Consider the following 21,386-nt stretch of genomic DNA (forward strand, 5'->3'; position numbering starts at 1 on the left):
TATTTTTGGTAACTTTGGACTTGAACCAAGGCATTGGAACTAGTTAGATCTAGAAATCTATAAACTCAACACAATACCACATGTGTTCTTCAAATGAACAAGGATTGTATATCTCAAATGTGAGTAGCATTGTTAAGGTTAAGATTTTGAAAGCAAATTCAAAGTTAATCTTTATCACAACATAGTGCCAAATCTGTTACACTTGTTTTGTTTGTATGACAAAACAAACAATCACACAAAGAAAGTATCTTAGCCGGGCAATTCATGATTTTTTAGCCAGGCAACAAGTGATGGCGCCAACAACTCCATCATTAGTGAAAATGAGGCCTCTTCAAATTGTCCGCACAACGCGTTAACTTCATCATTTATAGCTGCAACTGCAATGTGGAAATAAGTGATGTATAAATGTATTGCGTAAAAAAAGAAGTATAAATGTTATCAATAAATATTTTGCATTTCTTAATTCTTTAGTAGGTAACATTAGATCATTTGTTAGCAAACATCCAAAGCAAACACATTAGGAAGACTAGCCAAAACAGATCAATAAATATGGATTAAACAACAAATAAAGCAACCAACAAAAGAAACTAGGGATGGCAGAAAAACCCAAACCCGTGAGACCCACCCGAACCCAAACCCAAGTCAACGGGCAAAACCCAAATTGACTGGGTTTGGGTTTGGGTTTGGGTGACACCCGAAAATATGGGTGTGGGTTTGGTATCACTCAAACCCACACCCGAAACCCATACACCCACCCGAAACATGTTAAAATTACCTAAATACCCCCACATATATATATATATATATATATATATATATATATATATATATATATATATATATATATATATATATATAAGTGTGAAAGTAAAATTAGGTTTTTCAAAAACCACAAACCAAAATTGTGTTTGAATTTTGCTTGAAAGTTGGAAGAACTTAATTTTGGTTTAGTTGTAATTTAATTTTTTGAAAGACTATTTTGTAATTTTAAATTCCCTTGTAATTTTAAACCTATGTTTTTGCTAAGTGATTGACAATATGTTTAAATTCCATTGTTTTTGCTTAAATTTACCTTGTTTTGCTTAAATTTGCAAAGTAGTACAAAATGCGTTGTGGGTTTGGGTTTGGGTGTAAAAAACCCGAACCCAATGGGTGTGGGCGTGGGTGTGGTTTTGCCACCCGAACAGATTTGGGTTTGGTTTTGGGTTTGGGTGTTGATTTCGGGTGTGGGTTTGGTATCACTCAAACCCGCACCCGTGGGCGCCCGTTGCCATCCCTAAAAGAAACCAAGCAAGATAAGATTATTATGCAAATTAAGCTATACAGTTAAATCTATCCCCGTAGTCTGCATCAATGATTGTGATGATAAACATAAATGCAACCACTCATCTCTCTAAGTTCACTAATTTATACAAAATAGAAAATGCCTCACAATCAATAGTTTTCAAGCTTCAAGATAAACAGGATCAACTCACCATTGACAATTTTTTTCCGAACCAGGTCGGTCAGTAAAGTACAAAAAGGTTTCACAAGCCTGTTCTGCATGGGTTCATCATCCTAAGGGCCATGGTAAAAAATAAAAGGCTTAGATGTTGATTTCAAAAATAGCAATAGTACAGATACTAAACTTTAAATTGCATAGAAACTTATTTACTTAAAAAACAAAAATCAAAATGAAACTTATTATGAGATGAAACTTATTTATCCACTTGAAAGAAACAGTTCTGCAAGAAAAATAATTTACTGAATGCCATAAAAATAAGTTCAAACTGAAAAATATTTAATGGTGGTATAACTTTCACTGGGTTATAGCTTTTCAAATGACATAGAAAATAAGTATAAGCCATAACATATTGAACATAGGATCTTGCATAAATGTTAGAAATAAGAGATCGCTTAAAGGTCAAACCAACAGTAGAAAACTATGACGGGAGTGGAGACCATCAATGTACACTACCATACTCGTATGGGGGTGATTTAGGTAAGAGCACAATTATAACATATAAGCACAAATCATGGACAGATATGCATGTATTTTCCATCCATAAGGATGCATCTAAGTCTTGGTTCAAGGAACGTTGTGTTGAACTGGAGATGTTATTGTCCAAAAGGTGTCAGCTCAACAGTAAGAACTTGACTTTGTAACCTCAAGGGACATGTTTCAAATCTCAACACAGTTGTAAAAATAACATCTGAAACATGTTACAGCAAAAGGCAGAGTTAAGTACCTTGAAGTTCATACAGGATGAAATACAAGTAGTTATGTACATCTGAAAGTATTCTGACTGAAAGAATTCTGACTCTGGTACAACTGCTGTTATAAGCCCATTCATAACTTCCATTGAATGTAGATTCAAGCCCATATCGCAAAGTGCTGTCAGGTATCTGTATCCATAAATAAGCAAATAGAAAGTAAGAAAGTAATAGTGACTGGGTATTAGCTAAAAGCATACACATATATGAGTAAAACTAAAATGCATACTCTTCTGATTTGTAAGGAGATTTTATCAGATTAGCAAGAATTTCAACAGCAATTCGAGGATTTTTTTCCACCAGTTCCTGATAGAGAATAAATGAGAACAAAACATCAAAACCTAACTTGCTAATGATTCATGAAAAAGATCACAAGAACACATACCTGAAACTTTCTTGGAGTCAGTCCACAGTGATAAATCGTTTCACCAAAAAGTCCACGGTGATATCTAATCTCTGGATCCCTTGCAAGAGCCACTAGGAAATCCTGAATTGGGGCAAAAATCAGAATCATCTTATTCTTTCATGAAGATTGAGAAAAAAGTTAAGGTACAAACATAACTATCCATACTACTTGTTGCAAATTGCGCTACGGAATCTGTACAGCATATGATCTATATTCTATAATATTAAGGAAAGAAAATTATTTCCTTGGAAACCCAATCAAAAAGAGAAGAAATGTTTTCCTTACAAATCAATCAGTGGACCATCTTACAATCTCATTTTACACAAAGTTGCTAAATACAAGTCTCACATTTTCCTTAAATGTGTGTGTTGGTGGATGTTCAGAATCAGTTCTATGTATGTTCCCTATATTGCTCTGCTGCTACTCATGAGCCACTATGGCATTGACAGATTTGGCTGCCTTTAAGTGAAATAACGCTTATGATGTAAAAGTAAGAAATTTCAAATATTGACAAGAAAATCAACAACTTGTAATATAATAAATGTCATGAAAACAAATTATATGGTGCATACACAAGTTCCTCAACAGATATACAAAGATTGGGTGTCTTTGTTCTTTTGATCTTCTTTTTGAAGAATTTCTTCTTATATCATATAATAATAATAATAATAATAATAATAATAATAATAATATAATAATTTAAAATAATAATCACCTCTTGTTGTCGAGATGTAAGAGCTTCATTTAGAGCTTTTGCAATCAATTTCCTTAATGCAGCCCTTCTACCAGTATCAATGCACATACCATAGTCCCACCAAAGCTTGCGATCATTAGGGTCATGATGCTCAAATCTTGTCACATAATCTGATGCAGACTGTTTAAGAAACTGCAGTCCTCCAGGAAAAGAAAAACATATAAGAAACTGCAAACCACTAGAAGATAAACATGTAATGAAAAAGTGAGAGAAAGGAAGCATAGTGCGTGCACCAATGACAAACACACGATGCCATGTATAACTGATACAAACATAAAACAAATACTTATATGCATGTTGAAGGTGAAATAAGGCACGCCAAAGTTACAAAAGATAAAGCACACCTTAATCAATCTTTCTTTACTTGCATGCCTAATAACAATGCCTAAAAATTTCCTTATCCATCATGGTGTTTTCAAGACGATAAAATAGAATATAACCTCTGTGTCATTAAGGGAGCCATCAATTAGGTGCATAATAAATGCCTTCTCAACATTTTTGGACCCTTCATGATAGGAAGCCTGTAAACAACAAATTAAACTTGTCAGTGCAAAAACATCCCAAAAATACATTAGAACAATTCAAAAAAGAAACCTTGTCTCATCCAAGTGCAACAGTTATTTAAAAAAATTTCTAATTTCTAAGATTTAGACAATAAATTAAAAATTGAAACAGTTGTGGCACAAAAAGTAGCTTACACTTCTGATGAAATCTATGAATGGATTTGAGGTTGAATTCACAGATGAATAACCCTCGACCAGATGAGCAAAACAGTTGTAGCAGTGCAAAAAGTAGCTTACATGTTTGATGAGGTTTATGAAGGGATTTGAACCTGACTTCTTGGCCGAATAGGCCTCAATCAAAAGCGCAAAACCAATTAACCGCTCTGTTGTGTTGAGTAACCTGTTGTCCTGCACATAAAAAAAATTCAGTTAACTCGACCACAATTACAGTGAATTAACACCTTAATGCATAACTCACCATTACATTACAGTTAATTAAAACCTTAATAACACCATTACTTTTTTTTCTTTTTTCGAAACATGATAACGCTAGAACACAATTTTTCACAATATCAGTTAACTCAACACAATGTAACACCTTAATGCAATAACACAATTACTTGAACACAGTTCTTCACAATTTCATGTAACTCAACACAATTTTTCACAATATCAGGTAACTCACAAATATAGTGAGTTAAAACCTTAATGCGATAACACATTACTTGAACAAATTTTTCACAATATCAGGTAACTCGGCTCAATTTTTCACAATATCAAGTAACTCAACAGGAACACAATTTTTCACAATATCAGGTAACTAAACACAAATTACACAAATTTTCACAATATCAAGTAACTCAACACGAACACAATTCTCCACAATATCAGGTAACTAAACACAATTTTTCACAATAACTCAACACGAACACGATTTTTCACAATATCAGGTAACTCGACACAATATTTCACAATATCGAGTAACTCAACACGAACGCAATTTTTCACAATATCAGGTAACTCGACACAAATTTTCACACAATATCAGGTAACAAATTGTAAAACCGAGTTGAAATTGCAGAGATAACCTTAAGAATCCTGACAAGGTATGAACAGAGATCGTAACGGCGTTCTTGAGGAAAGGTTGAATCGAACTCGGCGAGGATCTCATTGAGTGGACGCTGGTCTTGATTGAGAAGCGAATAGAGTGGCCGTGATTCTTCGTAACTCAGTTTTCGGATACTCATTTTCAGTGAAGAGTAGTAGAGAAAATGGATTCAGAGTGAAAATTCGTGTGAAGAGAGAAAATGGAAAATGGAAAATGAAACCGTTTTTCAGAAGATACATATTTATAGAAGAAAAGGGAGCGGAAAATGGCGGGAAACGGTTATAACAAACTAGCTAGTTCGAGTAATTACAAACTCTTTCTTCTCTTGCAAGATTGATCATCCTTCCCTTCTTTCCATGCGTATGCGTTGTTACAGTGGTTTCCCGGATTTCGGTATTTCCCTTTTGTTCTCCTGTGTTGTTTTATAGCTGGATTTATTTTTTTTTTGAGCTGGGCTAACTCGTCAAAATAAACTTTGGGCTTACATGATAGAATGAAAATTTCTCTTTTCACCCCGCATGCTTCTCGTGCACCCTGTTTGTTTATAATTTTATCATTCTGCTATTTGAGTAGTGGACGTATTAAAAATATAATTTTAGAAAAATTTTGAAAACACCTTCCATTATCAATCTTACATACATTTTCCGCTACTTAAGTAGCGGACTGGTCGGTGGTCAAGTCTTTTGTATCAACAAATGTTTGCAATGTGGTCAATTTTGATTAGCCACTTATGTGGCCATGATATGGCATTGGTCAATCAGGAGGCAACAAAAATTCTATTAAAACCCTTCTTCCTCACTCACTTAACTCACCTCTCCACTTTTCTTCCATTATTATTTTGTCATTTTGCAGATAAATGATCACATAATCCGTCGTCAACTACTCATATTGTTTCTACCGCATGCTTTAGTCATCATGGTTAGAAATGATATGGTAATCGACGAGGGAATTTTTGTGGTCAAATTAGAAATGGTATAACTAGTTGAACATTCAAATGACCCATGCGCAAATGGGACTGTCTCATGCTGCCAAACTGGTAGGTGGCAGCCCGTATGATCGAAAACTGAACTCTAATTTCTAAGTGCAACCATATGAGAGGAAAATTTCTCAAGGCCTTCGCCGCCTCCGGCAACTTCTCACCCTAAAATAACATAAGTGTCCACCAGAGTTTCATAATTTATAATTAATTTGCTTTGTGTCGTAACAAATATATTCAAATACAATTTTGCCTTCACTTGTGATGGAAAAAAAATTGTTTCAAGTTTGATCTGTCTTTCTTGTTATCATTTTTGTTTCATGTCACAGAATGGTCGCAGACGACACCCGAACAGAAATAAAAAAGTGAAAAATTATTATAAAGAAATATTCGATAAAAACAACAAATAACATTTGGAATGAAGATCGTAAATAAAAAACATAAATTTAACACAAATGAAACTTAGGATCAAAAAAATTAACTGTTTCCTCTTCACCGTCCTTCGGTTCAACCATGCAAGCTACGAATTCATCAATGGTACTCTTGCGAATCAAGCTTGAACATATATCTTGAGTAGATCTCATCAAAGTCGTGTCTATCTCGATTGATCCTTTCGTACTGTACTGAGAGAAAATAGTGAACATGGTTTGCACATTGCCGTCGTTTTGAAGTTTGATGTTAGTGAATAAGTATCGAACCTAGGTGGTGGTTAGTTTTATTGGTCTTTGGTAACAATCAATAGTCAAGGACGGTGACCAATTTTGACTGGCCACCTGTAGCGGTTGTTACTTTGCTTCAACCAATCAAATGATGTAAAAAGGTTTATTGATCCATTTTATATTTTTCGAGACATTGATCAATTTTCCTAATAACAATGCTTATTTATAATATTCATAAAAAAATATTTATAATATTGTATTTTTTTTGACAAAAATTATAATATTGTATTAGAAAGTGTTTTTAGCGGATAAAACACCAATAGTGCATTTATATATTTAATTTTAAATTTAACTAGTTTATAGACTCGTGCATTCACGGGTCTATTGAACTTTATTCGATATTTAAGTTTGTCATTATATTAAGGTAGAAAATTTATTTATAATTAAATATTTATTTTAAAAATTATATAGTATTGTTAAAGTATAAGTAGAATTATTGTGTTTTTTCTTGTAAACTTATTTATTCAACTTTTTATATTTCGGTGACGAGAAATGATCTCGTGTATAGTTTTTAATCAAAAATTAAAATTTTTATTAGGAATGTTTAGGGTAATTTAGTAAGTTTTGTTGTTAACTATAATATGTTTTATTCTTATTTTTAAGTATATAATCTTTTATTGTATTTATATTATTTCTATATTTTTTTTTATTTTTTTTTAATGAAATTACAATGAAGGACACAAAAGTTACAACATGGTTAAAACTAATAAGAATAAATTAGTAAATTTGATGTTAATCGATTTTAATATATTAGATAGAAGCAGTTTTTTAAATAACGTATTGTAATTGTATCGTATCGGTAATTTTGAAATTTTTTCCGTATCACCGTATCGGTATAATGTGACATCTGAATTTCATAGGTTCTAAGTACTTTTCAAAGATTTTGTAAAAAAAAAAAAAACTTTTCAAAACATATAGTTAACAAATAAATATAACCGGCTCTAGTAAAAAAAAAAAATATAGTACTTTTCAAAGATATAGTTAACAAATAAATATAACCGGCTCTTGTCACCGTGAGCTTAGCCTAGTTAGTAAAGACATCGCACTATATGTGCAGGAGCTCGGGTTCGAACTCGGAACACTAGACTTATTTACTTTAAAGTAAATTTTCTAACCACTAACTTACTTGACAAAAAATATATATATATAACCGGCTCTTATAAAAAATAAAAAAAAAATAAAAAAAAAAAAACCGGCCCAAGCAATTCCCGCGAAGTTAAGAAAAGAAAACGAAGTTTATTTAACTGTTTCATTATCTCTCTCTTCTCTTCACTCTGCTAGCATAAACCCTTGCCGCAGTGAAAGCTAGCTAGGGTTGCCATTCGCTTTCCGTTTTCAACCATGGAAGATATCGAAATGGAGGAATCACCATTCACCATAGACGAATCCAACGATGATTTACGCAATTCAATCCTCTCTCGTTTTAGAATCTCCACCAACGAAAGCTACCATTGGTCTGAGGTTTCTCCGTTGTTCAATAAATTGTTAGGATTTCTTACTGATTCACGACCTAAGGTAAATATTCGTGAATTAAATTCTTAACCTTACTTTTTTTTGCGTTTTACTTGTAACGTAAGTTTAATTTGATACACGTTCAATGTAAAAAGTTTTGCATGGTAAACAAATCACAACCAATTATATCTGTCACTTTAGAAATAGTTATGATTAATGTCAAACGTTTGTAATAATCCGATAGTTATTATTGATTGGAGCTATGCGGATGCGAAATTGATTATTACTTTAGTTCATATACATACTGTATGTACTATGGTCTATAGGATATTGTTGATATTGATCTTTTCTTTATAAGCAATGTTAGTTGTTAGTATTACAATGTTATGTTAGTTTTTTTTCTCAATTGCCAGGACTTGAACCCTGGACCTCCTGCTCCTTAACCCTTAGCTCAACTAGCTTAACCAGCTGAGCTACCCATCCCACCCTGTTGATATTGATCATTGATGTATTCAATTTCGTAAGACTACTTGATCCTATCATAATAGGGATTGTACATTGTCTTTGGCTTCCAATCTTCCACTACCATCATCATAGTCGGTTGGTCACAACTTTGTTTGATGAAAAAGCTCTGAGGTTTACAATGTGACGGTTTAACATTTGCGGCTTTTTTCCCTTTTCATCTGTAACATTCTGAGTTAGAGCGCAAGAAAGGTTGTTCTTGTAATAATTAGCAGTGGGACATGTTTCAATGTGTAATGATTATTATTAATGTTGTGGACTGTGGGGTCAAGGGGCTGTACCAAGGATACACGACTTTTGATTGGTTTTCTACTATACTGCTTCTGTTCTTGATTAAGGATGCAGAATGCTTGCTAAATTATGGTAATACTTGAATGCTGTGTGCTGACTAGATTTTCCAACAGGTCCGAAGGCGAGCTCATTTGTGTCTCCGAGATGTCTTGATAAACTTTCGAAAGTCTTCGCTACTAGAGTCTGCAAGCGAAGGTGTCATAAACCTACTTGAAAGGTTTCTACTGATTGCCAGTGGAGCAAATGCAAATGCTGGTGAAGGAACTAAGGGAGCCCAACAGGTTTTATATATTCTTGATGCCTTGAAAGAATGCCTTCCTTTGTTGTCGCTAAAATACAAGAACACCATTCTTAAGCACTTCAAAAATCTATTGGTTCTGCGTCAACCTCTAGTCACAAGGCGCATAACAGATGGTTTGAGGTTTCTCTGTCTTTACCCAACATCAGAAGTTTGCCCTGAAGCACTACTTGAGGTGTTATGCACATTATTGGCTCTTTCTTCCTCATCAAATGAGATGTCTGGAGATGGAATGACATTTACTGCTCGCTTGCTTGATGCTGGAATGAAGAAAGTTTTTTCTCTTGACAGGCAAATGTGTGTGATTAAGCTTCCCAGTGTTTTTAATGATGTCAAAGGTATCACAAATTTCAACCGTGTTTGTTTATATAGTTACCTGTTTTTATTTGGCAACTATGGAAGTATATTTTTTACTCTTAAATGTGCAGATATTTTGGCTTCTAAACATGAAGAGGCCATATTCGCAGCCTCAGATGCATTGAAGAACATGATCAATAATTGCATTGATGAAAGTTTGATTAAACAGGGAATGGATCAGATAACTTTGGATGAATCAAGGGGGTCAGGAATAACCATTATTGAGAAAATTTGTACAACTGTTGAGAGCTTACTTGGTTATCACTATGCTGCTGCCTGGAACAGAGTATTTGAAATTGTTTCTGCTATGTTTCACAAATTAGGTATTTTGATTGCTGTCAAGTTTTGTTTCTGTTTCTTGCATCGGCTTATAATTTATATAATTTGTTGGTTGGTTGGTCGTTCATTAGTTTGACTAATAGTATACAACTTTTGTTACTTGCTACGCTTCTCCCGGTTTTTCTGTTAGATTTTTTGCTTACAATTTCTTATAATTTCATTCCTCAAATAATACAGTGTAAAATTCCTGTTACTTATTTTTGAGATTACTCCTATAATCAATGCAGGAAGCAACTCTCCTTACTTTATGAGAGGTATACTCAAAAACTTGGAAGATATACAGAAGCTGCATGACGAAGATTTTCCCTTTAGGAAACAGGTCTAACTATTTTTTCTCTGTTGCATTTTTTTTTTTGCCAAACTACAAAAGCATGAAACTCAAAATCTCTTAAAAATGAGCTTTGATATGTTCTTTCACAGCAGGACCATATGTCCCAATTTTGAACAGTATCACATATGGGCTAACCTGTAAAAGGGTTGGATATCTTTTGAGTTATATTATATTATGATTACAATATTAATGATTTCAAAAGCAAATAAGTGTTTTGTAGCAACCCTATTATTTATCCTCTGCCAAATCTGGGTTTATCATATCATGTTTATTAAACGGGGCATTCAATGATATTGATAAATTATTATTATTATTATTATTATTATTATTATTATTATTATTATTATTATTATTATTATTATTATTATTATTATTATTATTATTATTATTTGTGTGATTAGACAATAACAAAATATAGCATTGAATTTCTATTGATTCATGCAAATTTGAGTGGTTTCTTCGCTCGTTATTTAGCCAGTATCATAATTAAGTTGGTTTTTGTTAGAGGATCTGGGAATCTGTCTGATCTTCGAATATTTATGTACAACAAATTACTGATGTGAATTACCGGTACATTCTATATCGTGCAGCTTCATGCGTGCCTTGGATCAGCTGTTGTTGCAATGGGACCTGAAACTTTGTTATCCCTTGTACCATTGAATTTGGATGCTGAAGATTTATCTGTCTCAAATAGATGGCTCCTTCCAATTCTAAAACAGTATATTGTTGGTGCACGTCTAAAATATTTTACAGAGGAAATATTGCCTAGGATTGAACGTGTAAGGGAGAAGGCTCAAATGGTATTGGACATTTTTATTTTTTTTAATTGTGATGCAGTGTTATTTTTCTTCATGGTATTCATTTCCTACTTTGTACATTTTGCAGCTTCAGAAGCAGGGATTGATACTGTCATCAAGGAAAGCAGACGAACTTGCTGACTCTTTGTGGTCTTTGCTGCCTTCATTTTGTAACTATCCTTCAGATGCAGCTAAAAGTTTTGAGGATCTAGAGAAACATTTACGAAGTAAACTAAAAGAAGAACCTGATATTTGTGGAATAATATGCACTAGTTTGCAGCTTCTGATCAGACAAAACAAAAATATTAAGGACTCAAATGATAAGGATGATATTGGGAAAGATATGGCCAACAAACAAGTCTTGGTTAATTACTCGCAACAGGTTGCAACGGAAAATTTGAAGGCACTGGAGATACCTGCAAATAACTTGTTGAAAGATCTGTCAGATGTGTTCCTGAAATCTACAAAAGATGATGGTGGTTGTTTGCAGGTACTATTTCTTCAATGAACTGTTGTTGAGCCAAATGTATGCATCGCCTCCCCTGTATGTGCATGCATGCTGGCATAACATATAACTAGAGTTTGCAGTTCTTTTATGTCACTGTATTTTACCAAAAAAGATTCAGGGTATATATGTAATGTCAAAGAAATAATTCTCACTGGTTGCCAGCATTTTGTGCTTTGCAGTTTAGACAATATTTTGCATTTGTATTTCATTGTCCGAGCTCACTTCACATCTAGTAAATAAGTTAATGTCAAAATTGAAGTAAACATATGACAATTTATGTTCTCTATCTATAAATAAATATGCATCTTTAATTTAAAAATTTGAACAGTGATTATGTGAGCTTATAGAACTTGTTGGTTTGTATTGCACATTAGTTATCCACGACTAGACGTCTAGAATGAAATGCTCTAGAAGTGTTCTACCAGGTTTTCAATTGTAAATATTTAAATAGAAGTTATATAAGGCAAATAACAATACAACTACAGCTGACAGATCTTTTCATTAGATTGACTGATAATGATTTTTGGAAATGTTGATGGTAACCATTTTCGGTCCTTCTTTATATAAGGCAAATAACAATACAACTACAGCTGAAAGATTGCTGCATTGTTTTTCATTTTTGGATTAGTTGACAGCTATGAATTAAATTTGTCCTTCTTTTTGTTACATTTAATCTGTACAAGAAGTTTATAATGATGATATTGCTTCATTTACAGGGCACAATTGGTGATATTGCTTCTATAGCAGAAAAAAAAGTCGTACGAAACTTATTTAAGAAGAAAATGTTGGACCTTTTAAAATGCACTCAAAAGGCCAACAAAGTAGACAATTCCGAAAGTTCTATGCAGATTGATGAATCAAATGATCCCAGGTGTTGATTATCTTCTATTTCACACAATTGTGTCTAATTGTTTTTTTTGTGAAGTTGGAAATTATTTAGTTCAATCTGCATCTTAGTTAAATTATCTTATTTGCTTGTTGGGGTGTCAGTATTATTTCATAAAATTTATTTTCATCCCAGGGCACGGCTTCTTGATTTCGCAGTTTCATTGTTGCCTGGATTAGATGCAGAAGATATTGATTTATTATTTCAAGTATTAAAGCCAGCATTGCAGGTTTGTTTGAGATGTATAGCGCTTGAAAGAATTTCTGAAACTTGTTGTCCAAATAGAAAAGTTAAGATGGTTATTGCAATTATTATTTGCAGGATGTTGGTGTCATGCAGAAGAAGGCATACAAAGTTCTTTCCATCATGCTCAGGGTATTTGTCTACTTCATATTATTTGATTTTTTGATTAACATAAAAGTTTCAAATTATTTCAATATTTAGTCACTTCCATCTCAAAAAACTATTCATGTTGGAACTTCTTGGCTAATATGTTCAGTCATGGGTGTGCTTCTTGCATTGGTTTTTGTTTATTAGTTTATCCTTCTGATATCAAGCTTTTAAGTGATAATCGAAGTTGTTAATGTACAATATTTTCTTGGAGCAACAATAAATTAAATAATATAAGAATTGATGATTTTCATTTGCTGAGCTAGTTTTCTGTTAGCAAAACCTTTCTGCTTACTGTTTTATTGTTGGATTATTCTTGACAGAGCTTGGATAATTTTGTTTCAACGAAGCTTGAAGTTCTGCCTGAGCTTATGGTTGAAATTCTTCCTTGCCATTCTTCTGCCAAACGCCATAGACTTGATTGTCTTTACTTCTTGATAGCCCATGTTTTGAAGTCAGAGGCAGTCAAAGTTGATTTCCTTTACTTCTTAACAGTACATGACTCGAAATCAAAGGTATCCAAAGTTCGGTTATTGCTTGCTTCCATGTTTGTCACCTTGATCCACACTTTTGATGTGGTGTTTCGGATCTGTTATACTACTATATGTCCTCATACTATAGTATAATTTAAAGAATCTGAACTTTTGTACTGCCTACAGGATGATTCGATGGCCTGGCCAGAAGTTTTCCTCACTGAGATAATACTGGCTCTTAAAGAGGTAATGCAGTGTTAATTGCGGAAACTTTTAGTTATGCGGTTTTAGTTGTCCATTTCCCATGCAGCATTTCTTATAATAAATGGATCAGTATATTTCTTGTGGCTCCGCTTGTTTTTTTTTTTCTTTCTTACGTCGGTACCTTTCATGGGCATCCAGTATCCACATCTTTTTGTAGGTGTGGGGGTGGGCATGGCTCTATGTTTTGAGCCTTCACGATCCTAAATGGAACTTTCTGATATGTCTGTTCATAGTTGTAAAGTAGCGGTGAGCTGTTGCATATACAATAACATACTGTGTAGGGCAACTGGCTGGGCAACCATTTTCACACATTATTAACCTGTTGGTGTTTTGAGGTTTGCGTTGCTGCCATATGTAATACACTAAGATGCATAACATAACTGTTGCATGTCACTGGCAACATCCAAAATGATGGTAGGTATTTAAGGAGTGAATAAAGTCAGGCACTTATGATTCCATAATGACCATCAAGCGGGTATCTCTACATATCAAGCCGACCCATAGTTTCCTTAGGTTCCAGAAAGCACACATGACTTACAATCACCAAGCACTTGTCACTTTTGAGTAAAAGTAATTTATTTTTAAAGTTAATAAAAATGCATTACTTTCACTCAACTTCCCTCTGTATTAAGTTTTTATTAGGATATGGTGGCCATTACTTGTGTTTGCTCTGGCAATAAAATAAGCAGTTTGTGATTGTTTCCGGTGTGATTTTAGTTATTATATTGGTATAATGTTAAAGGAATAAAAAAGATGTTTGTTCAAACATTACTTTTTCCCATCAGCTGCTTCTAAATTAACTTCACAAGCTTCCAGATGCACTAAATTTGGAGGTTATTTTTACAGGTTAATAAAAAAACTAGGAACAGGGCTTATGAAATTCTGGTTGAAATTGCCCATGCATTTGGAGACGAGGAGAGAGGTGGGAACAGAAATAACCTGTATCAGTTTTTTATCAAGGTAAATTTACAGTTTAATATCCGTGCTTTTTATTTGGTTCAACTTGATATCAATTTGTATGCTTAATGGTTAAAAAATGTACAATTTATACATATTGTCCACACCGACAGTAATTTGATTTTGTGCTCTTTTGTGAGCTAGGTTGCTCGCGGCCTTGTTGGGAAAACCCCACATATGATAAGTGCAACAGTCAAAGGTTTAGCCCGTTTGGCCTACGAGTTTTCTGATCTTGTTTTAACTGCTTTTGACTTGCTTCCATCCACATTTGTCCTGCTCAAAAAAAAGAATAGAGAGATAACTAAGGTTTGTTTCATTTTCTATTTTGTTGGTTAAATGCATTGCTGACTGAAATAACATTTCCTCGGGCCATTAATGAAATATCTGTCTTCTTTCTGCAGGCCAATCTTGGCTTAATAAAGGTTTTAGTAGCCAAATCACAAGCAGGAGTTTTGCAAATGCACCTGAGGAGTGTGGTTGAGTGTTTGTTTAAGTGGCAAGATGACGCCAACAATCATTTTAAAGCAAAGGTTTTTGTTATCTTTTGTGATCGTTTTTTAAAACAAATGTGATTTCATTACTTTTTTGAGGATGGCTGTTGTTTTGGAATTCAAGCTATTTATTCATATTGTAAACAAGTGAGATTCAAATTCTTTTCAGGTCAAACTTCTTTTGGAAATGCTTATCACAAAGTGCGGATTGGAGGCTGTTAAAGCTGTTATGCCTGAAGAGCATACAAAACTTCTGTCTAACATACGCAAGGTTTGTTAAACAGAATTTTGATAATTCTTTTTTGTTTAAATCTCACGTAATTTTCAATCTTTTCGTAAAACAGATAATGGTGCGGAAAGAGAGGAATCAATGTGCTAAATCTGAAGAAACTAGGTCTCGTGTTTCAAAAGCAACATCCAGGTAATTATCTCGTATTTATTTGCATTATTCAAAATGTAGAGAACTGGTATATAACCCTCTGTGCGAGACTTTGAATACTTGCACTTTGATGAACTGGCCTTTCAAATATAAGCAAAACTCGTGTATATTGAAGTTTAGTAAACTTCTACAGTTAAAAGTTATAGAAGGCAACACACGAATGATTTTTAAGTTTGGTTCTCCGGTAGTCTTTATAAGACTTGCACAGTCATGTTAAAGTGGCATGCTTATTTATTCTACCCAAAAATTGACATTCTTGTTGTGATTTTTAATGTCTTGCACTTCTAAAGCCTTAATCATTCTTTAATGATTAATATTGTGCTATATTGAATTTGAAATCTGTATCTTGAGCTGCAATGGCACAATATGATATATTTTTCAGGCAAAGTAGATGGAACCATGCAGATATTTTTTCGGATTTTGATGAAGAGAGCACTGCCGGAGAATACCTAAATGCCAGGACAGTTTCTAGAGGGGGCAAATCTTCCACACATCTCAAATCAGCAGTACCTTCATTTAGGTAAGCCTTAGCTTTTAATTTGTTTGTTCATCTCATGAATTTTTCGGCAAAACACTGTTATTATTCTAATATAAGTGGAGCCTTTATTCTTTGATTTATGCCTGGTTTCTATCTTTTATTTGGTACTGTGTAAATTGACAGTGGTCTTTGATGAGCTATCCCTCCTGTGACGAGTTATCTAGAATCTACACTCTAGCTTAAAGTGTCCAGAAAATCAATTTCAACTAACAATGTTGTTGCTTGTTCAATGTAGGGCCAATATTAGACTAAAAACGAATTTGCCTGGGCACTTATCAGACAAATCAGATGATGAGCAGCTTGATTTGCTTGACTGGCAGAAAACAAGGTCTGCTATTAGATTTTCTGGGCATCTAAAAAGGAAGTCAATGTTAGACGATGATGAGATGGAGGTAGATTCTGAAGGACGTTTGATTATCCGTGATGAAGGGGAACAGACGAAGGAAAAACCAGCTGAGTCAGATTATGATGCTAGGAGCGAGCCTGATAGTCATTTGTCTGCAAGGTCTGGAACTAAATCCCGAAAGCGAAGAAGAACAACAGAGTCAGGTAGGGCTTACACTGGGAAGGAATATGCAAGCAAAAAAGCAGGTGGCGATATCAAGAGGAAGGATAAGCTGGAACCTTATGCATATTGGCAACTTGATCGGAAAATGATGAGTCGCCGGCCACAGCATCGGGCTGCTGCAAAAAAAGGTATGGCTTCTGTAGTAAATATGACAAAAAGGCTTGAAGGCAAGAGTGCCTCTGGTGCACTTAAAGTGATGAGTATGAAACTAAAAAGGACTCAAAGAAAGGTAGCAAACAAAATATAAGGTAATTAACGTAGATTGATAGCCATGGTTTGTGTATTTTTTTAGGGGAAAGGAGAGTAGGTTTTGGGTTGCAGTTTTGTTATACGGATATACACGTTTACGTTTGTTAAATTTTTTAATTTAGTGATATCATAAGTTATTTACGCCTGACTTCTGGAGCATTTTTCAAACTTAGAAATATTGTTTTAAGAAAACTAAATATTGTTTAAATTGTACTGTTCTAAACTTTGTATTATTCTGTTTTAATTTTTGTGATCCAATTGGCAAATACCATTCAGAATTGTTTTGTAAAATATTCAGCATTGTTTAGTGTTTACTTATCATTTTTTTCATATCATCAACTCTTCATTTTTTTTATTTTTTGTTTCTGACACACAAAACCAAAGATCAACACTACAGCACGAGGTGATCCACTCCCAATCCTTTCCCTTAAATTGGGGGGGTGAATTTTGTCCTGTGAGGCATTTTCACATCCTCTTTGGTTATTAAACTAGTTTAAAGGTTATCCGATTCCGATACAAGGGTGTAATTATCTTTTAAATCAATATCTTGTGTGTTTTTTTGTAGTGCAAAATTTATTGCATGTTACCGAAATTATATGAAATCGTAAGAAGTTAGTATGATTGATGTATCTGATTCATTTTTTAGACTAAATACATCAATTATTCCATAATTTTACACAAAAATATAAGAAAATATAAGAAGTTTTTTTCTTATATTATGAATTGGAAAGAGTATAAAATTTACACAAAATGGGAATTTAACATTAAATTGCGCTAAAATTGTTTAATAATTTATCTTATTTTGACTAACATTGAATAAAACTAGATCTACAAAACCAAAAGTGTGAACAATAACGAGACATCAAGAAACTTATTTTGCAACTTTCATAACTCCTGATTTTGCTTTGAAAGTAAACTGCTTTACAAGTTTTAATATGAGCCTTTGAAATTATTAATTGCCACGTGGCAGAGATCCGTTAAAGAACTTGAATAAATGGAGGGAAAATAAAATGGAAGGATCTGGTACACAATTTCTAACCTAATATCTCACTTCACATTTTTTACACTTTAGTGTCAGACTGTTTGCCGACACCCCCACCACCTAACAACTTCAACCTTGACGTGACATGCTCGACGCCAACCACAACTTCTGATCAAATAATATAGTTTACGAATTGAAACGATTGTGATTACAAAAACTTTGTATTGGACCAAAAATGACCTAACTACGACATTTTATTAATGAGATAAAGATGTGAAACTCTATATTAGTTTGCATGATAAATAAATTGTAGTCTATATATAGTCTATTTGGTACCTAGGTTGAATCAGTAAGTATTACCACCATATATGGTGTCCTTCATGAACATTTCTAGTCACAAAAAGAAAGGTATTACTATTACCACTACTTGACATTATATATATCAATGTCTAGTTTTAATGCACGTATTATTAGTTTCCAAATCAACAAGTTAATTCTAAGGAACTTTACTTTTCGAGGAACAAAGTTAGAGGGGAAAATTTTTACTAATTAAAATAGCAGTAATGATCATTCTTAGAGGGGAGGGATTTGAAGTTAGAATCGTGAGATTACAAAGCTAAACTCTTACCGTTGAGCTATCAACAATACTAAATTTCTCGGTTCCATCACTATGTCTTGATCGATTGTCCCACAACACTAGAACTAGTGTTTTCCTAAACCTAAAAAAAGATGCCACAAGGTGATTTGAAAGGAAATTCTCCGATTAATGCTTCAAGCGCTAGGCGTGCTCCTGTTTCGAGGAAGGCAACAATACTTGCATTAGGGAAGGCTTTCCATAGCCAAGTCCTCCCTCAAGAGTACATTTGTGACACTAAGTGTGAAGAGACTTATATTGGAGTATGAAGATTCTTTGATCAAATTCATGAAGATATAAAAATGCTGTATTGCTTTATCTCTTTCACTGAACCAATAGACCATTCCAGACTCATATTACATTTACACTACATCACTTCTAAATGCAACAAGAGACACTAGTTAATCAATGGCCAAAATAGTAAATTCTGCATCTCTCTTTCTTCATTTCTATTTGCAGATGCTGCATATGAAAAAGAACTATAAAACTTTGAGACTAATTTCTTCTTACATTAGAACTAATGGATTAGGAACCTCCTAATGATGAACCTGTAAAATCTTGTGGAGTATTATATGTAAAACATTGATTATCCAATAAACGTGTGAGCAAGGTGTTCTGTCTTGAACTTCCTTAATTCTAGGCTAGAATTAAGGCTAGGCTTTGTGGTTAGAGTTAACTGCTGGAACGGGAAGCAGGTTCAGTCAGACCCTGCAGCCACCAGCACCTGACGGAGTTGTCATCTAGAACGTGCCGCTTGAGCAGCATCTTCTTGAACCTTCTTATTATTCTTTGTTTCTCTTATTCACAAAGCTACCAATCCCTCTATCAGACTCGAACTTTTGTACAAACATTCAAGAACTCAATGGTAAAAACAAGTGTAAAAATGAAGGCTATATTTTAGCTATGACACTTATCTGTCAATCATAGAATGGTAAAACTCCTTGGGATGATGGGTTAGAGTGATGATTAAGCTAGAATGTGACAGGTAAACATAAACTTAAAAGTTCTGGGTGAATGGAAAGTAGAAAATAAGCCCACAAGCAAAATGAAGGATGACACATTGGAATATAAGTTGATGTGGCACAAATGATATTACATAGCAAATAAAAGCTGAAGTGTCAACAAAATTATTTGAAGGCTGTTTTAATATATATTATTACATAAATAGAGATATCTACTCATTGAAATGTGATTCCTGCTAAGAATGCATACAACTAGATATTATTGTGTCCAGATGCAGCAACAAAGCAACCTTCTTCTTTGTTCCTTTTCTCCCCTTTTGGTTTAAGTGCGGTGGCATGACTGTAAGTCCATTGAGGCCGACGTTTAAACGTGCGTCCATTGAGAAGCTACACTATGTGGCTTTTGTTTTTCAGGGAAATTTTTGCATAGGGGCGCAATATTGCTACTCTTCTCGCCAAATACATACAAGCAAACAGCCATAATTGCCAAACCAAACAAAAAAACAGCCACAATAGACAAGAAGTACTCGGTTCCAGCAGAAGGGCTAGCAACAAGAGGCAAATGTGGCTCTACCACATCAGAACTAGTCGAGGGAGGGAATGGAGCCACATGTGGACGTAATGAATGATGGCCAGTGACATCATAAAGTTCACCCGCTTCAACAAGTCACATGTACGGAGGTATCTTGTTGCCCAAGTTTAAGCATTTGTTTCCTGCAGAAAATGGAGAACAACTATTATGTCAATATAATTGAGAGGTAACAAACTTGATGATACAATAGAATTTTCTAGCCGTTTTAGGGAAAAGACTGTAATGATACAATAGAATTGATCTCCACATGCAGTTGGATCTGAGAAGAAATCCCATGCCTAAGATACAAACTCATTGCTGAAGCTTTCTACAAAAACTGAGAGGTTTGAAGCTTTCAACTTTTGCACAATCTTTGTTGTATTCTTGGTCCTCATTGGAAGAAAATACAGATTTCCATTCTGATAGGAGAAGAATAAACCAAAGTGTTATTCAACAGAAAATTAAATTTAAAATAAAACATTTATAAGCCTAGAATATGAAATTAACATAAATCACCTCTCAATGCAAAAAACAAGGTCTCATCATAATATTTTTACCTTTCCCAGGTGTGTGACCACTGTTGCAGCCACAGATGAGATGATACCATGTAAAATGAGTTGATCTTGTCTAACCCAATCCAATGAGTAAAGGCTGCATTGACAGCCGTAGCATCATTCGCCAAAACTTTCGTTGGACACGGTTTGCTTCCGTCAACATAGCTCATCAAATCATTGCCTGTTAATCGATGGAAGTATACCTTGCTGAGTTATTATGGGAAGAAGAAGAGTCAACGGCGCAAACCAAATTTTTTCACGGGATAGGCTTTCTTTTCTCACGCGGCTCAGAACAAATTTGGGCTTGATTACACTAGGAAGAATTTTTCTACTACACATTCACTTATTCCTAATGACTTCAAGGCTCACAAATTATACACTTACTTTTATTCGAACTTAGGCTAGTTATATTACTATAAAGTGTGACAGGAAGTGAGTACTTAAATCAAAATCAATCATTGGATACTAGGGGTAAATGTTGGGATGTTACAAGGATATTTTGGGAAGGTACGATGTTTGGTTGGAGTTGGAGGGGTATTTTTTGTTGTTTATATTCTGAAGAAAGTGGCCCATATAGCTAATTTTTGACGCATTCCTTTGTAGGACGTTACCTTTTCGGTCACGCGTTCCCTTCACATTACAAAGTAGGGTATTTTGATTTTTTAAAAAAGTAAGGCAATGTAGAATATGTTTAGTTTCAGGACATCACTGAAGAATATTCAATACAATATTTAAGAAGCCATAGCCATAGTTTCAGGACATAAAAAAAATTCAATTTCATAAAAGTACTGTATCATGGTATATGTAGGGAGTC

General features: G+C 34.0%; 2 protein-coding genes across 2 annotated transcripts; one reads left to right on the plus strand and one right to left on the minus strand.

The window, feature by feature from the left end:
* Positions 1-82: 82 nt before the first annotated feature.
* LOC123913977 lies at positions 83-5,430 on the minus strand. The gene is made up of 9 exons (XM_045964933.1): positions 5,005-5,430; positions 4,112-4,324; positions 3,854-3,934; positions 3,375-3,545; positions 2,639-2,740; positions 2,483-2,559; positions 2,229-2,385; positions 1,476-1,557; positions 83-377 (listed from the first exon to the last, which is right to left on the minus strand). The coding sequence occupies exons 1-9, from the start codon at positions 5,161-5,163 to the stop codon at positions 250-252; spliced, it is 1,170 nt and encodes a 389-aa protein (XP_045820889.1). The 5' UTR covers positions 5,164-5,430; the 3' UTR covers positions 83-249.
* A 2,518-nt stretch (positions 5,431-7,948) lies between these two features.
* Positions 7,949-16,924, plus strand: LOC123913988 (RRP12-like protein). The gene is made up of 18 exons (XM_045964942.1): positions 7,949-8,234; positions 9,098-9,620; positions 9,711-9,962; positions 10,206-10,297; positions 10,900-11,109; positions 11,195-11,596; positions 12,331-12,485; positions 12,636-12,729; positions 12,822-12,875; positions 13,214-13,405; positions 13,550-13,609; positions 14,474-14,587; positions 14,729-14,890; positions 14,986-15,114; positions 15,245-15,346; positions 15,420-15,496; positions 15,897-16,034; positions 16,288-16,924. Exons 1-18 carry the CDS (start codon positions 8,061-8,063, stop codon positions 16,865-16,867), a joined length of 3,510 nt encoding a protein of 1,169 aa, XP_045820898.1. The 5' UTR covers positions 7,949-8,060; the 3' UTR covers positions 16,868-16,924.
* The last annotated feature ends 4,462 nt before the right edge of the window (positions 16,925-21,386 follow it).

This window comes from Trifolium pratense, linkage group LG1 (genome assembly GCF_020283565.1).
Source record: "Trifolium pratense cultivar HEN17-A07 linkage group LG1, ARS_RC_1.1, whole genome shotgun sequence".
Classification (NCBI taxonomy): domain Eukaryota; kingdom Viridiplantae; phylum Streptophyta; class Magnoliopsida; order Fabales; family Fabaceae; genus Trifolium; species Trifolium pratense.

Excerpts from the sequence above, each read along its gene's own strand:
- LOC123913988 (XM_045964942.1), top strand. The coding sequence starts at position 8,061 with ATGGAAGATATCGAAATGGAGGAATCACCATTCACCATAGACGAATCC. Across the intron at positions 8,235-9,097 it reads TTACTGATTCACGACCTAAG|GTCCGAAGGCGAGCTCATTT; the intron begins GTAAATATTCGT and ends ATTTTCCAACAG. Across the intron at positions 16,035-16,287 it reads TCAGCAGTACCTTCATTTAG|GGCCAATATTAGACTAAAAA; the intron begins GTAAGCCTTAGC and ends TGTTCAATGTAG.
- LOC123913977 (XM_045964933.1), bottom strand. The coding sequence starts at position 5,163 with ATGAGTATCCGAAAACTGAGTTACGAAGAATCACGGCCACTCTATTCG. Across the intron at positions 3,935-4,111 it reads TCATAGATTTCATCAGAAGT|GCTTCCTATCATGAAGGGTC; the intron begins GTAAGCTACTTT and ends TGTTGTTTACAG. Across the intron at positions 2,560-2,638 it reads TGACTCCAAGAAAGTTTCAG|GAACTGGTGGAAAAAAATCC; the intron begins GTATGTGTTCTT and ends ATTCTCTATCAG.